Here is a 15,315-nt window from a genome sequence, read left to right on the forward strand (position 1 = left end):
ACACTGCCCCCGCCCCCAACCCAGTCCAACACTGCCCCCGGCCCAACCCCGTCCAACACTGCCCCCGGCCCAACCCCGTCCAACACTGCCCCCGGCCCAACCCCGTCCAACACTGCCCCCGGCCCAACCCCGTCCAACACTACCTCCGCCCCCTAACCCCGTCCAACACTGCTCCCGGCCCAACCCCGTCCAACACTGCCCCCGGCCCAACCCCGTCCAACACTGCCCCCGGCCCAACCCCGTCCAACACTGCCCCCGGCCCAACCCCGTCCAACACTGCCCCCGCCCCAACCCCGTCCAACACTGCCCCCGGCCCAACCCCGTCCAACACTGCCCCCTCTCCCAAACCCGTCCAACACTACCTCCGCCCCCTAACCCCGTCCAACACTGCCACCGTCCCCAATCCTGTCCAATACTGCCCCCGCCCCCAATCCTGTCCAACACTGCCACCGCCCCAACCCCCTCCAACACTGCCCCCGCCCCAACCCTCTCCAACACTGCCCCCACCCCCAACCCCGTCCAACACTGCTCCCACCCCCAAACCCCTCCAACACTGCTCCCACCTCCAAACCCCTCCAACACTGCTCCCACCCCCAACCCTGTCCAGCACTGCCACTGCTCCCAACCCCGTCCAACACCGCCCCGCCCCCAACCCCATCCAACACTGCCACTGCCCCAACCCCGTCCAACACTGCCACCGCCCCAACCCTGACCAACACTGTCCCCGCCCCCAACCCCGTCCAACACTGCCACTGCCCCTAACCCTGTCCATCACTGTCCCCGCCCCCAACCCCGTCCATCACTGCCCCCAACCCCGTCCAACGGTGCCCCCCGCCCCCAACCCTGTCCAACACTGCCCCGTCCACAACCACGTCCAACACTGCCACCACCCACAACCCCGTCCTTCACTGCCACCGCCCCCAACCCCGTCCAACACTGCCACTGCCATCCCACCACCCCACCACCCGATCCCTTTCAATGCCCCCACGCCCCCAACCCATTTCAAAATCGCTCCCTGCCCCCCCAACCCCTTTCAACACTGCCCCGCCCTCAAACCCCACCTCCACTCCCCTGCCCCACCCTCCAACCCCGTCCAACACCGCCCCCGCGCCCACCCCCGCGTGCCCTCGCCCTCTCTCCGGGGCAGCCGGACTGGGCACCAACAAGACAGCTGCTGCTTTTCGGGGTGCCACACACGCACAACTTTTGACTGCAACCTTTTGACAGGTTCCACCTTTGCCCTGTACAGGACAATGTTGGAGAGATTATCCGGGGAAGAGGGAGGCGGGGCAGGGGTGTGGGTGGGGGTTCACGTTACACGCCTGTGTAGAACTCTTGGGAAAGTGTGGGGAGAGAGAGAGAGGGCGGGAGGTCAGTCATTTGGAGACGTTGCCGGGCTCCCCTTGATGTCCAGGACTGTTCACGGTAGCATTTCAGGAAGTGGAGTTCACTTTTAATCACTGTAAACAAAAGACTCAGTCAGTGTTGAAAACAAGTCTTTGATGTAATGTTTCTATCAGGACCTCGAGATTTCCGTCGGATCATCTGATATTCAGCTAATTGATATTCACATAATTGAGGTTCCTCTGTGCATTGTAAACTATAGTGGGTGGAACTTGAAGGGTACTTTAAATTTTTCTGAGTCCCCAGCTTTGGCTAAGAACTCCTTGAATTAAAATCTGTTGTTACAATCCCCGTAGAGAGAAACAACATATTATGAGAAAAGATGATTTTCCTAGCAGTGGCACAAAGAACTGAAGGACAAGGTTTCATAACACGAACACAGTATCGTTCAAACATTATTTACAAGGCAATTAATGCACCTTACTAAAGTTGTATTAATTAATTAACGCAATTACAATTCAATTTTCTGGGCACTGTTCTTCTCACAGAGGGTTAGCAACACAAGATAAAGTCTCTTGTTACACTGAGCTTTTCAGCAGTTTCGTTTCTCCATGCGTCGCTGGCTCTAATCTTGCAATATCCTTCAAAAATTCTTACACTGGGTAGTTTGGATTGGACTTCTACCACCAAGACTTTGTTGACTTCTTCATATCCTGTAGTTCTGTCCCCTAACTTTCAAACAGTGAATCAGTTTTTAAAAAATATGTTCTGCTTGCTTGTTAACATACAATTGGCTGAGGAATAGGAAAGAGAGCATGTTCACTAACAGGTACAAGGGGTTGGAATGGTGTTAATGATCTAGATCTTGGTGTGCAGGGGACAGTTTCAAAGTTTGCGACTGGCACAAGACTTGAGAGAAGTTTAAACTGTGGGGAAGACAGTGTAAAACCTAAAAAGGCCATTGACATAGTGATTGAGCAAATAAGTGGCAGATGAAGTTCAATATGGAGAAGTGTGAATTTACTCACTTTGGTACAAACAACATGGGAGACAATATAAAATAAAGTGTTCTCTTTTACGAGTATGCAGGTGCAGAGAACCAGGTGTCTGTAGATAAGTCATTAAAGGTGGCGAGCCAAATGGAGAGTGCTGTTAATAAAGTATTCCGTACTCTAGGCTTCATGAATACAGACCTCATTTTTCAGGTCTTTGTGTAATTGTATTTCCTGATATCAAACAGTGTCTACTCAATCTGCAGTGTAACCTTTATTACCTCAACTTTTATTTTTAGTTTGGAGTCTAAAAGTGTACATGTTCAAATTATGGGCTTACTAAGGTTTCAAATAAATTTGCACCATCCATTTAGACTTTACAATCTGTTTTATATTTCTTGCCATAAATCTAGTGTTACATGAGTATTTTTACCCTTCTATGTCTTTAAAGTCTTGTGATTCTCAACTCCTTAATCCCTCTGTTCTTGCATGCCACATAGCATTTCCCTTTTCATCTTTTCTCATCGAAATAGGGTGGCACAGTGGTTAGCACTGCTGCCTCACAGCGCCAGATACCCGGGTTCAATTCCCGCCTCAGGCAACTGTCTGTGTGGAGTTTGCACATTCTCCCCTTGTCTGCGTGGGTTTCCTCCAGGTGCTCCGGTTTCCTCCCACAGTCCAAAAAAAAGTGCAGGTTAGGTGAATTGACCATGCTAAATTGCCCGTAGTGTTAGGTAAAGGGGTAAATGTAGGGGAATGGGTATGGGTGAGTTGCTCTTTAGAGGGTTGGTGTGGACCTGTCGGGCCGAAGGGCCTGTTTCCACACTGTAAGTAATCTAATCTAATCTGAAATGGGTCCCCTTACGTTGTTAGTCATTGGGCTCTATTTGATATTGTTTTTGCCCTTTCCATTGTGGATCCTTTGATCCTCAGAAATATTTATTTGATTATTTATTTTAATACTGCCTTCAAATGTGGGCACCATTCCCTGTTGTTAGAATTATATACAGATGTTAAATGTGTAAACTTTTGAAGATGCAAATTCTGCCATATTTGAATTTGCTGAACCTACTCTAACAAAAGGGTTGAAAAGCTTTATCCATATCTGTTTTGAAAACAAATTTTCAAAGTGATAGCTGCAGGCTAGACTTAATATTGAAAATCTCCTGGAATGCCCTAATAGGCTTGGTCATGCAATTGTCACTGACTTCCTATGGTTTGTGAGGGGTAATGCATTGCATGGTGTGGTACAATATCTTACATACTTAAAATAATTCCAGTTTAGCAGGATGAGTGGAAATTGATGAAAAGTAAGTTTGCAGCAGTTGTAAGGAAGACATCTTCTTGGAATCATCTAACCTGCAAAGTAATGATTGAGGGATAATGGCGAGAGCATTAATTTGCAAATAGTGTTTTAGTTGACTTTTCTTTTGGCATTGCTCAGCTGGGCTGATTTACATGTGAGGCTTGAGATCAGGAATACCAGTTTGCAACCAGTAAACTACTCTGCATTAATCATCTTTTTGTTTTAATTTCCACAGAGATTTGGCAAAGTGCAATTTGGAGTCTCCTCCAACCTCACCTCAGGCAACACGAGCAGATGGATCAGACAAGAACCTTTTGAGTAGTTCCAAAGCTCATGCTAAGATGAAGCAAGAGACAATGATTATGGACAGATTTTTGTCTCGGAGCCCTTCTGTCACGCCCATGAGACCACCAGGGGGACAATCTATGGAGAACCAATGCAGTCTGGACGAAATTAGCACTTATGCCAAGTCAATCACTGCTGCACCTAATTGCTTGGGAGACCGAAGGAATGCTGATGTCGCAGAACAACCTTCAACTTCACGGGAAATAGTAAAAGGTTGAGTGCTGATTTTTTTTTAACCTTTGCTATCGATCACAGTTCTTTAAGATAGTACAAGTCTGCATTTAGCATCACCCAGCTGGAAGTAAATACATTGCCATGTTTCTATAACTAGTTCAAGTAGGAATGACCTCGTGGCTCAGTAGTTAATGCTGCTTCCTCACAACACTGGGGATTTGGGTTTGATGCCACCCTTGAGCGACTGTCTGTGTGGAGTTTGCGCATTCTCCCCATGTCTGGGTGGGTTTCCACCGGCTGCTCTGGTTTCCTCCCACAGTCTGAAGATGGAATACTGTGTCTAGTTCTGGGTGCCACATTTCAGGAAGGATATAAATGCATTAGAGAGCGCATAGGAGAGTGTTTTACAAAGCTAGTAGCTAAGGTATGGAATGCCATGCTTGCAAGTGTGATGAAGGCACTTTCAATTGAGGCATTCAAAAGGTCATTGGTTAGGTGGGTTGGCCATGCTAAATTACCCATCGTGTCCAGGGATGTGCAGATTAGGTGGATTAACCATGCGAAGTGCAGGATTATACGGGTAGGATAGGACCTCGGGATGGGCTGCTCTCAGAGAGTCGGTGTGGACTCGATTGGCCGACTGGCTTGCACTGTAAGGGCTCTGTGATTCTAGTGGATGTCAACTTATAATTATGTGGATAAACTATTTCTACTTGGAGCAAAGAACATTATGGAGTTCAAAATTTTGAAGAGTTTCAATAAAGCTTCTTTTGTGGTGAGACAGTCATGTCACTGCACCATTCAGAAGCACAGGCCAATTCTCTGGTAGGACTTAAATTCAGTTGAATTTATGTGGAATTATGAAACCATTCTTAGTCATAGTGACCATGGTAGCTCTCACTGATCATATTAAAATTCATTTGGTTGTTGAATGCTCCTGTCTTGGTCAGACTTGTGTGTGATTCCAGAGTGGCAGTAATTTGACTCATTTCTCCCCTCACACTGGCCTGGTCAGCCACTTAGTTGAAGGGAAAATGCTGCCGGCGATGCCGACATTTCATAAAAGAAGGAATAAATAAGGCAAACCTATCTCTATTGGCAGCAGGTTTGGTAATCAGAAGATCCATTTTCAGAACAATTGGCAATAGAACAAGGTGAGAAATGAGGATGTGTTTGCACAGGTAATTATGATGATCTGGAATTGTGGTACCTGATTAAGGGTCTTGGAAACAGATTTAGTACCATCTGTTAAAAAAAATTAAAAAGATTGGCGATATAATAAATCTCAGAATTGTTTTCAGGGAGAAGGAAGCCAATTGTCCTGTTGTAACTGAACTGGGTCTCTGAGTAATTTAATTTAGAGTCAAATTACTGCTGAGTCCCCAAATCCCATTGCATTGTTTGTATTTAAAATATGATCCAATGACCTTTTGAATACCTCAATTGAAAGTGCCTTCATCACACTTGCAAGCATGGCATTCCATATCTTAGCTACTAGCTTTGTAAAACACTCTCCTATGCTCTCTCTAATGCATTTATATCCTTCCTGAAATGTGGCACCCAGAATTAGACTCAGTATTCCATCTGAGGTCTATTGTTTTGTATATGTTCATCAGAACTCCTTGCTCTTGTACTCTGTTTTTCTATTTAAGAAGCCTAAAACACTGAAAACTTTATTGCTCTACCTATCTGTGCTGCCACCTTTAATGACCTAATGTCTGCTCCTACACAGTCCTAGAGTAGCATCCTCTTTTATACTGTCTTCCCATTTTTGTCGTACCAGGGTGCATCACCTCATACTAGCCTGTGTTGAAATTCACCTGCCATCTGCTTACACCAATGTGTTGATGTCCTTTTGAAGTTCTACACTCCACCTCTCAGTGTACAGTTCTTCCAGGTTTTATGTCGTCCACAAACTTGTCTGCTGGACACCAAGATCTAGATCGTTTATATGTCAGGAAAGGCAAGGGTCTCACTACTGACTCTGAAAGTCTGTAAGATACCTATTCATCATTCTTCTGTGTATGTTATTACTCAACCAATTTTGTATCCATATGGCTACTGTCCTTTTTATTGATCTTAATTTCCTTCTCAAACCTGTTGTGTGGTGCTGTATTAAATGCCTTTTAGAAGTTCATGTATACCATACCAATGGTCTTGTCTTCATAAATGCACTCTATCTTTTCAGCAAGGCTCCAGCAAGTTAGTTTGACATGATTTTCCATTAATGAATCCATACTGGTCTCTCCGAATCACATTTCTTCCATGTTCCAATTAGTTCTATCCCGTGTAATTGTTTCTGGAACTTCCCTCACCATCAAAGCTGAACTGACTTGTCTGTGGTTCCTGGGCCAATCTGTTAAATCATTTTTGCGTAAGTTTGTGATTCTCCAGTCATTCGGCACCACTCCTGAACCGAGGGAAGATTGAAAGATTATGGCTGGTGCCTCTGCAATTTCCACTGTCACTCTCAATATCCCTGGATGCATCTCCGCTGGTCCCAGTTGATATACTAACAGCTTATCTAAGACTACGTCCTTATCAAGTTTGAACCACACTCATTACTGACTTTCCTCCTCCTATCACCATGGCTGGGACATCACCTGCCTTGTGGGTAAAGACTGTTGCAAAGTATTAATTTAACACCTCAACCATGCTTCCTGCCTCTATGTATAAATCCTTCTGTTTGGTCGTATTGATCAGCTACTGTTTCTCTTGCTTACCTTGGATTTCGTTACATCAGTTCCTCCCTATGGAAGTTGCCTTCCAATTGATTCTTCTTACTCTGGTTTGACCAATGCCATTCTCCACACCATCATGAACCTTGTGAAGCAATGACTGTTGTGTCCCCTTCACTGCCACTTGATCTACTTGGCCCATCTTGTTTCCAAGAATCAGATCTAGCAGTGCCTCCTTTCTTGTTGGACTGGACAATGCTGTAGGAAATTCTGAACACAATTTGGGAATGTCTGCCAATTGCAGCCCTTTATTACCACTATCCCCATCTGACCTGAGTGATTACAGTCCCGCATTATAATTAATCTATGATGTTGACACCTCTCTGTAATTTTCTTGCCGATTTGGTCTCCTTTGTCTTTCCCACTCGTAGGTGGTCTATAAATTACACTGCATCCAAGGAGCAGGAGAATCGACGTTTCGGGCATGAGCCCTTCTTCAGGAATGGCTCATGCCCGAAACGTCGATTCTCCTGCTCCTTGGATGCTGCCTGACCTGCTGCACTTTTCCAGCAACACATTTTCAGCTCTGATCTCCAGCATCTGCAGTCCTCACTTTCCCCTCTATAAATTACACTGAGCAATGTAACTTCATTCCTTCGCGCTCTGATACATGCTCTTTCTCCAGTACTGCAGTCCCTTCCTTAACTAAAAATGCCACCCCTCTTTGTTTCTTTCTAATCATTTCTGATTCTTTTGTAACCAGGAATATTTAACACTACTTCCCATTCCTTTTGTCAGATCGCCATATTATAACCACAACATCATAATCCCTGAGGCACTCTGTGTCTGTAACTCCCCAGTGTTATTAACTGTACTGTATGCACTCGCATACATTGTGTGATTATTTGCACTTCATTAATTTTTCCAATTGCATACTTATTATTCTTTGTCTTAGTGCTGTCTGCCTCTCCCACTATTTTGTGCCCCCTGGTATTTATTTCCAATTTTCTGGTTCCCAATATGCTGGATCCCACAACCCTTCTGAAGTGAGTTTAATCCCACAAGGTGTGTGTGATCTTTCCCCTCAGATAGTTTTATCTTGTTTTTGCTTGCTCTCATGCCATTTTACATGGTCTTCTGGCTCTCTCTCGTGCTATTTAATTTGACGTCCGCTTTCTCTTTTGCTGTGTTTGTTCTGGTGTCTACTGTATATCTCTCAGGCTGTTGTATCTGTTGTCTGTGCTCTTTTGCAGTTTATCTAGTCTTTTCTGTCTCTTTTACATTGTTTATCGAGTGTCTGATCTCTCTTTCTTGCATTGTTTTATCTGATATCCATGCTCTCTTTTATCTCTTTGTCTTCATTGAGTTGGTTGCTCTGTACTGGGGACTCTAAAACTATCCTGTGTCCTCAGGCAGGGATAGGAAATATTTCTTTGGGTTTGTGCTTGTGTTTGTTGCTGACTGTCTATGGAAGGTGTAGATGTGTGGATGAGTAGATATTTGTTAAGATGTAGCTTAGTCAAAGTTGAACAGTATGTTAACAGAATGGCATCTCACATAGTGTGCGGGCTCATTTTAGGAAGGTGGGTTGGCATGTGTCATGTCCCTTATCTACTGCAAGCATCTTGTAATTGAATCCTGCTTCACTCCAAGCAAGAAAGGTAGCCACTTCTCTGCGTACCACCCCCATCCTGATACTGTTTAAGCACTCCCCCTCTCCACTGCGTACATTAACAAAATGTACTGGAACCATTCTAGCTCAAAAAAAACCATGTAGCTTTGTGAGGGCCAAAGAATCTACTGTGTGCTGCTAATAATCTTGGTTCTTCCTTTTGTCTGACAGTGGATTGCCCAGTCTGTGCAGTTGCTATCCCTGAAAACAACATAAACAAGCACCTTGACAGCTGCTTAACACGAGAAGAGAAGAAAGAAAGTCTTCGAAGGTACAGTGCATGGGTGCACAGTGAATTACTGCTCCGAGACAGATCAGAGTGGTGTTGGAAAAGCACAGCAGGTCAGGCAGCATCCAAGGAGCAGGAAAATTGACATTTCGGGCAAAAGCCCTTTGTCAGGAATACAGGCCAGAAGCCTCCAGGGTGGAGAGGTAAATGGGGGTTGGGGGGGGGGGGAGGAGAGCTTGGCGAGAAGGTAGCAAAAAGTACAGTAGGTGAATGGGGGTAGGGATGGAGGTGATCGGTCAGAGAGGAGGGTGGGGGAACATAGCAAAGAGTACAATAGGCGAATGGGGGTGGGGATAGAGGTGCTAAGTCGGAGGGGAGGGTGGAGCAGATAGGTGGGAAGGGAGATTGGCAGGTAGAACAGCTCATGAGGACAGTGCTGAGCTGGAAAGTTGGAACTGGGGCAAGGTGAGGGGAGGGGAAATGAGGAAACTAGTGAAGTCCATCCATTGCTCCCAGTGCGGTCTTGTCTACTTTGGGGAGACTGGATGCCTCCTCGCAGAGCGCTTCAGGGAACATCTCCGGGACACCCGCACCAATCAACCCCACTGCCCTGTGGCCCAACATTTCAACTCCCCCTCCCACTCAGCCGAGGACATGCAGGTCCTGGGCCTCCTCCACCACCTCTCCCTCACCATCCAAAGTGGACTTCACCAGTTTCCTCATTTCCCCTCCCCCCACCTTACCCCAGTTCCAACCTTCCAGCTCAGTACTGTCCTCATGACCTGCCATGGCTGCCAATCTCCCTTCCCTCCTTTCCCAGCGATGCCCACATCCCATGAGGTAATAAAACAAAAAGATTGGCTGTTGGATCTAAGAGATTAAGGAACACATGTTAACTCAGTGAACTGTGTTCAAAATTTGTGTGCAGGTTTAATGAAGATGCATTAAACAAGCTAGTCTCTAAAGTCTGTAAGATTGTTGTTGAGGGCAATAGTTGAATCGTTATTTTTGATATTTGTAACAAAACTGTTTTGACTAATTTTGTATAATTGTTTGCCTTTTTTCCCTTTTGTATAGAATAAACTTTTGATATTTTTTCCTTTACAAAACATATTAGCAGTCTCTTGTGAATATGTTCAGTGCCTGACCACAAGGGTAGACACATTGCAAAAATAAAACTTCTGGTCTCTCAAGCTGGGCTTCACACAGGGATCTGATTTGTCTAGTATTCCCATCAGTTCGGATCATACTAATTATTTTATACTCGCAAAAGGACTTGTTGACTGATGCAAGATTGAAACAGGTCATGTTAAAGTTGTAAGCGACGTTGCATGTGACTATAAGAAGCATAAATTTTGTTTCCTTGCCTTTCTCGACTTGCAGCCATTGACATAATTTATCTTCCCAACATATTCCCACTGTTCAGTTCAGTGAGAGTGTAATCACATGATTCCATTCTTATGTGCCCAGTGGTAGCCAGAGAAGCAGTTGTGTTGGCTATTCTTGTTGCGCATGCAACATTACGTCCAGTGACTTTCAAAGATCTGATCTGTACCACCTCCTGTTTCTCATCTACATGTTTCCTGTCCCTGGGCAATACTCTAAAATACAGCAGCAATTAACCACGCGCACAGCTTTACCTCACATCGGCTCCGACCATTCCTCCAGCTACCTCTCAGTTATTGGAACTTACTGTCTGACATCAGTTACTGTAAAAGCAGAAATTTCCGCCAGCTTAATTGATCTTTTCTCTGCTGAGATATTAATGGACTGACTGTATTTTCAGCAATTTTATGTTTCTAAAATAAGGATAGTGATTGACAGATGATTTTGGAATTGGAAAGCACTTTTCAGTGATGTTCCACAGTCTTGGCTCTGTTCCTGTTGTGGTATACATTATTGATTTAGACTTGGGCAATGATGTGGGCAGCAAATTGGCCATGTGGTTGACAGTGAAGAGATGGCTGTCAACCTGCACGATGGTATCAGTGGCTTCGTTGATCAGGTGGAAAAGTAGCAAATGGGATTCAAGCTGGAAAAGTACGAGGGCATGTATTTTGGAAGAGCAAACAAAGCGAGGGAATTCAGAAGAAAGTGGGAGGATATTCAGAGAACCAAAGGGAGTGAGACACCTGGAGTGCGTATCCACAGGCCCTGAAAATGTCCAGAGAGACAGAAGAGGTGGTAACTAAGGCACGTGGATGTTTTCCTTCATTGTGCAAGGTATGGAATACAAGAGCAGGATGTAACATGGAAGTATATAAGACACTGGAATTATGTGTACAATTCTGGTCACCACGTTTTAGGAAAGACCTTATTGCTCTGGCAAGGCTACAGAGGAGATTTACAAGATTTTGCCCAGACTTGAATGTTGTAGCTATGAGGAAAGATTGGATTGGCTGGGGTTGTTTTCTTGAGAACAGAGGAGGGTAAAGGTTAACTCAACTGAGGTGTAAAAAGTAACGAGGGGCTTGGATAGGCCTATATCCCCTTGGATTCCTAAGGAGCACCAGGTTTAAATTGATTGGCAGAAGGGTTAGAAAGGATATAAGGGGGAAAAATATTGCTTATAGGGTAGAAATTAATGTCCAGTTTTGTCTCAAAACCTTCAACTCATTTTAAAGAGACCTGGATGTGACTAAGAAGAGCTGTCACCTGCAAGACTGCAGAACGGTGCTGGGAAGTGGGATTTAGAATAGGTGGCCAATTTTTTCAACCACCACAGATACATTGGGCTGAATGGCCTGTTTATGTTCCATATGTTTTCTGTGGTTCTATGAAGAGACTTAGAAACATGGAAAAGCCATTATATCTAACGCACATCTTCCTTTCTCACAGACTTCAGTCTGTTGTATCTGCTCTGTCAATATGTTCTTCCACTGTTATTTTACTGTTCAGGAATAGATGCCTCAGAATATGTGTGTAGTTTGTCATTGACTTCTCTCGTAACTTTACTGTTTGGTGGCATGGCTCTACTTGAGTTACCTACATATTTTTTCCAACCTTTTTGTGGCTTTTAAAGTTGCTTTTCTAGATTACTTGGTCATTGATTTACAAGAGAACTTTCTAACTCTTTTGGCTGCCAAACCGTTTCATGTGGAACTTGGACATTTCTCCCACGTGGTCTCTTGGGGTCAGGAACCAGACTCATCAGAACAAAAACACATGCATACAATCCCTACAGTGTGGAAACAGGCCGTTCGGCCCAAAAAAATGATTATTTGAAGAGCATCCCACCCAGACTAATCCCTCCCACCCTTTCCCTGTAACCCTACATTTCTCATGGTTCACACGCCTAACCTACACATCCCTGAACACTATGGATAATTTACCATGGTCAATCCACCTAACTTGCACATCTTTGGACTGTGGGAGGAAATCAGAGCACCCAGCAGAAACTCCGCTGACACTGGGAGAACATGTAAACTCCACACAGACAGTCACCCGATGCTGGAATTGAACCCAGATCCCTGGTGCTGTGAGGTAGCAATGCTAACCACTGAGCCATCTTGCTGACCTGCAACAAGGCATCAGTACATTAAGTCAAGACAAGCATCACCTTCTACAGGCTGCCTAGTCTTGGTTGTTATCTCCAATGTCATAGACATGATCAAATTGTTTACTGAAGCTGTGATTGTTTTTCCTTTCACTCAGAGCTGTATAGTAATCCTTTGAGCGGTGTTCTTTACTGTTGTGGAAATCTGAAAGCCTGCTTCCAGCTGATTGGAGACTTATGTCATTTTGTTAGTGCTGCTGAAATGGAACGAGGTCTGATTGTGATGGCCAGAAGCAATCAGAAATCCAGTAGATTTTGTAAGGACTGTGAATTTGTTCCACGAGCTAAATCAGTTTTCACAGGGACCTGACACTTCAGAATAAAACTTGTGGGCTGCAGATCTGTTAAGGCTTTAACAGTTGCATCAGCCTTGCTAAGTGTTAGAAACATTAGAACAGAATCATCATTTCCATCATTGGATAGAAAATTATAAAATAGGCAGCACCGAAGGAGTGTATTTGGGTCTTTGAGTTATGTGCCTGCTGTTTCTAGAGTGATTCAGTTAGTCCCACTTACTTGTTCTTTTCTTGTGTCTATGCAAATGTTTCTGCCTCAATTATTAAACCAGTTTTTCTTTTAAAGGCTTCCATTACACATGTAACCGCTTCTCTATTCTAAAGCACTAGAATGCACACTCAGGAACAATGGACTGACAGAAGAGACACAACAAACAGTGAGACAAAGTATCGTACCCCTGATAACAAGGAAAAGACAAACACATAACCTCAACACCAAGGAGAGGGAAGCACTAAAATCACTAAGAAACGATAAGAACATAATCATACTACCAGCAGACAAAGGCAGAATGACGGTCATCCTGGACAAAGCAGGGTACATCCAAAAAGCACAACTACTTGCAGATACCAACACCTACCAAAAGAGGGAGTTTGACCCCACCCCACAGCTCACCAATAGGATAAACACACTGAGGAACCTACAAAAAAACGGACAGATAACCAGGTCGGACCTACAAAGAATGAAACCTGAAAGCAACAACATCCCCAGATTCTATGGACTACCTAAAGTGCACAAACCAGACATCCCACTCAGACCCATAGTATCACTACCAGGACACCATCACACAAACTGGTGAAAGAACTACAGCAGAAACTGAAACACTTGATCAGCGGATCCAGAGACTCTATACAGTCAACACAGGAATTCTTGGACATCATCAGAAATATACACATAGACAAGGAAGAAACCCATGGTCTCATTCGACGTAACGGCACTGTTCACGTCTATTGACAAAGCCCTAGCCAGAGAAACAATAGCCAACCTGCTGAACAGACATAACAGACAACAGGACGTTGAACCCATCAACAAAGACGGCATACTTAAACTACTGGACTTGTGCCTCACAACACACTTCACATTCAACAACCAGATATAAGAACAAATCAACGGAACACCCATGGGCTCACCGATCTCGGGACTCATAGCAGAAGCAGTAATGCAAAGGTTAGAACAAACAGTCTTACTACAAATTCAACCCAAACTCTGGGTCAGATACGTTGATGACACCTTTGTTATCATTAAAAACACGGAAATAGAGAATACACACCGGATCATCAACTCCACACTCACAGGAATCCGATTCACGAGAGAGGAAGAAAAGGACAACCAACTCCCATTCCTAGACGTGAGGGTACAGAGAACACCAAACGGAGAATTCACCACTAAGGTATACAGGAAAGCCACACACACAGACCAAGCCCTGAACTATGAAAGCAACCACCCCAATACACACAAACGAAGTTGCATCAAGACACTATTCAAAAGGGCCACAACACACTGCAGCACACCAGAACTGCAAAAAGAGGAAGAGGAACACCTATACAAGGTATTCGCAAAAAACGGATATCCTCGCAATTTCATCAACAGATGCCTAAGGGAAAGACAACAAAACGAGGACATGCCGCAACCCAAAGGACGAGCCACACTACCATACATCAAGAACATCTCTGAAATGACAGCCAGACTACTGCGACCACTAGGACTCATAACGGCACACAAATCAACAGCCACTCTCAGACAACAACTCACCAGAAGGAAGGACCCGATACCCAGCATGAGCAAAACTAATGTAGTGTACAAAATCCCATGCAAGGACTGCACAAAACACTATATAGGACAAACAGGAAGACAGCTAACGATCCGCATCCACGAACACCAACTAGCCACGAAACGACACGACCAGCTATCCCTAGTAGCCACACACGCAGACGACAAGCAACATGAATTTGACTGGGACAACACCACCATTATAGGGCAAGCGAAACAAAGAACAGCCAGGGAATTCCTAGAAGCATGGCACTCATCCACAAACTCCATCAACAAACACATCGACCTGGACCCAATATACCGGCCACTACAGTGGACAGCTGAAACTGACAACCGGAAGCGGCAGGGACAGGCCACTATAAATGCCGGAGTAAACACCACAGAAGCGCTTCACAGGAGGCTCCCAAGCACTGAGGATGTCACCTAGACAGGGGACAAAACGTTTGCAACAAAAACTTCCAGCTCGGCGAACAGAACCACAGCAACGAGCACCCGAGCTACAAATCTCCCAAACTTTGAACATTCTAAAGCACAGTTATTTTACGTCTGAAGAATTGTTTTGTTTCCTGGTGTTACCTCTTGACCTTTTGCCAATCACATTTAATTCGTATCATCCAGTTATCATTCCTACGACCTTTGGAAGTAATATCAAAACCATTCATGCTTTAGACATCCGCATTTAATCTCCCCGTAGCCTATTTTGCTGCAAGGAGGTCAAGCTCAGTTTTTCCAGGTGCAATCCATCATTTCCAGAGTAATTGTAGCAAACCTTTTCTGTGACCTCCAAAGCACTTGCATCCTTTCTACAGTTTAGTGCCCAGAATTGGGCGCAATTCTCTATCTGTGGCCAAAGTAGTGTTTATGTAGGTTTAGTGTGACTTACTTCCTTTTGTTTTGTGTTCTGTTGTTCTAGTTATAGGGTGTTGGACCTTGTCAATTTTATTGATTCCTTAGT

The 15,315-nt window shown here is 44.6% G+C and overlaps 1 protein-coding gene across 2 annotated transcripts in view; it reads left to right on the forward strand.

Annotated features, from left to right (window-relative positions):
• rad18 (RAD18 E3 ubiquitin protein ligase) overlaps positions 1 to 15,315 on the forward strand; it is a 287,902-nt gene that overhangs the window by 93,838 nt on the left and 178,749 nt on the right. For both annotated transcript variants that reach the window (XM_087994505.1, XM_087994506.1), the window contains exons 5-6: positions 3,878 to 4,200; positions 8,683 to 8,782. In XM_087994505.1, coding sequence (XP_087850631.1) covers positions 3,878 to 4,200; positions 8,683 to 8,782 — 423 coding nt within the window. The remainder of the gene's footprint in view (positions 1 to 3,877; positions 4,201 to 8,682; positions 8,783 to 15,315) is intronic.

The sequence above is a fragment of the Chiloscyllium plagiosum genome, unplaced genomic scaffold, assembly GCF_037043375.1.
Source record: "Chiloscyllium plagiosum isolate Xiang-an unplaced genomic scaffold, Cpla_swu_hap1 HiC_scaffold_14, whole genome shotgun sequence".
NCBI lineage: Eukaryota > Metazoa > Chordata > Chondrichthyes > Orectolobiformes > Hemiscylliidae > Chiloscyllium > Chiloscyllium plagiosum.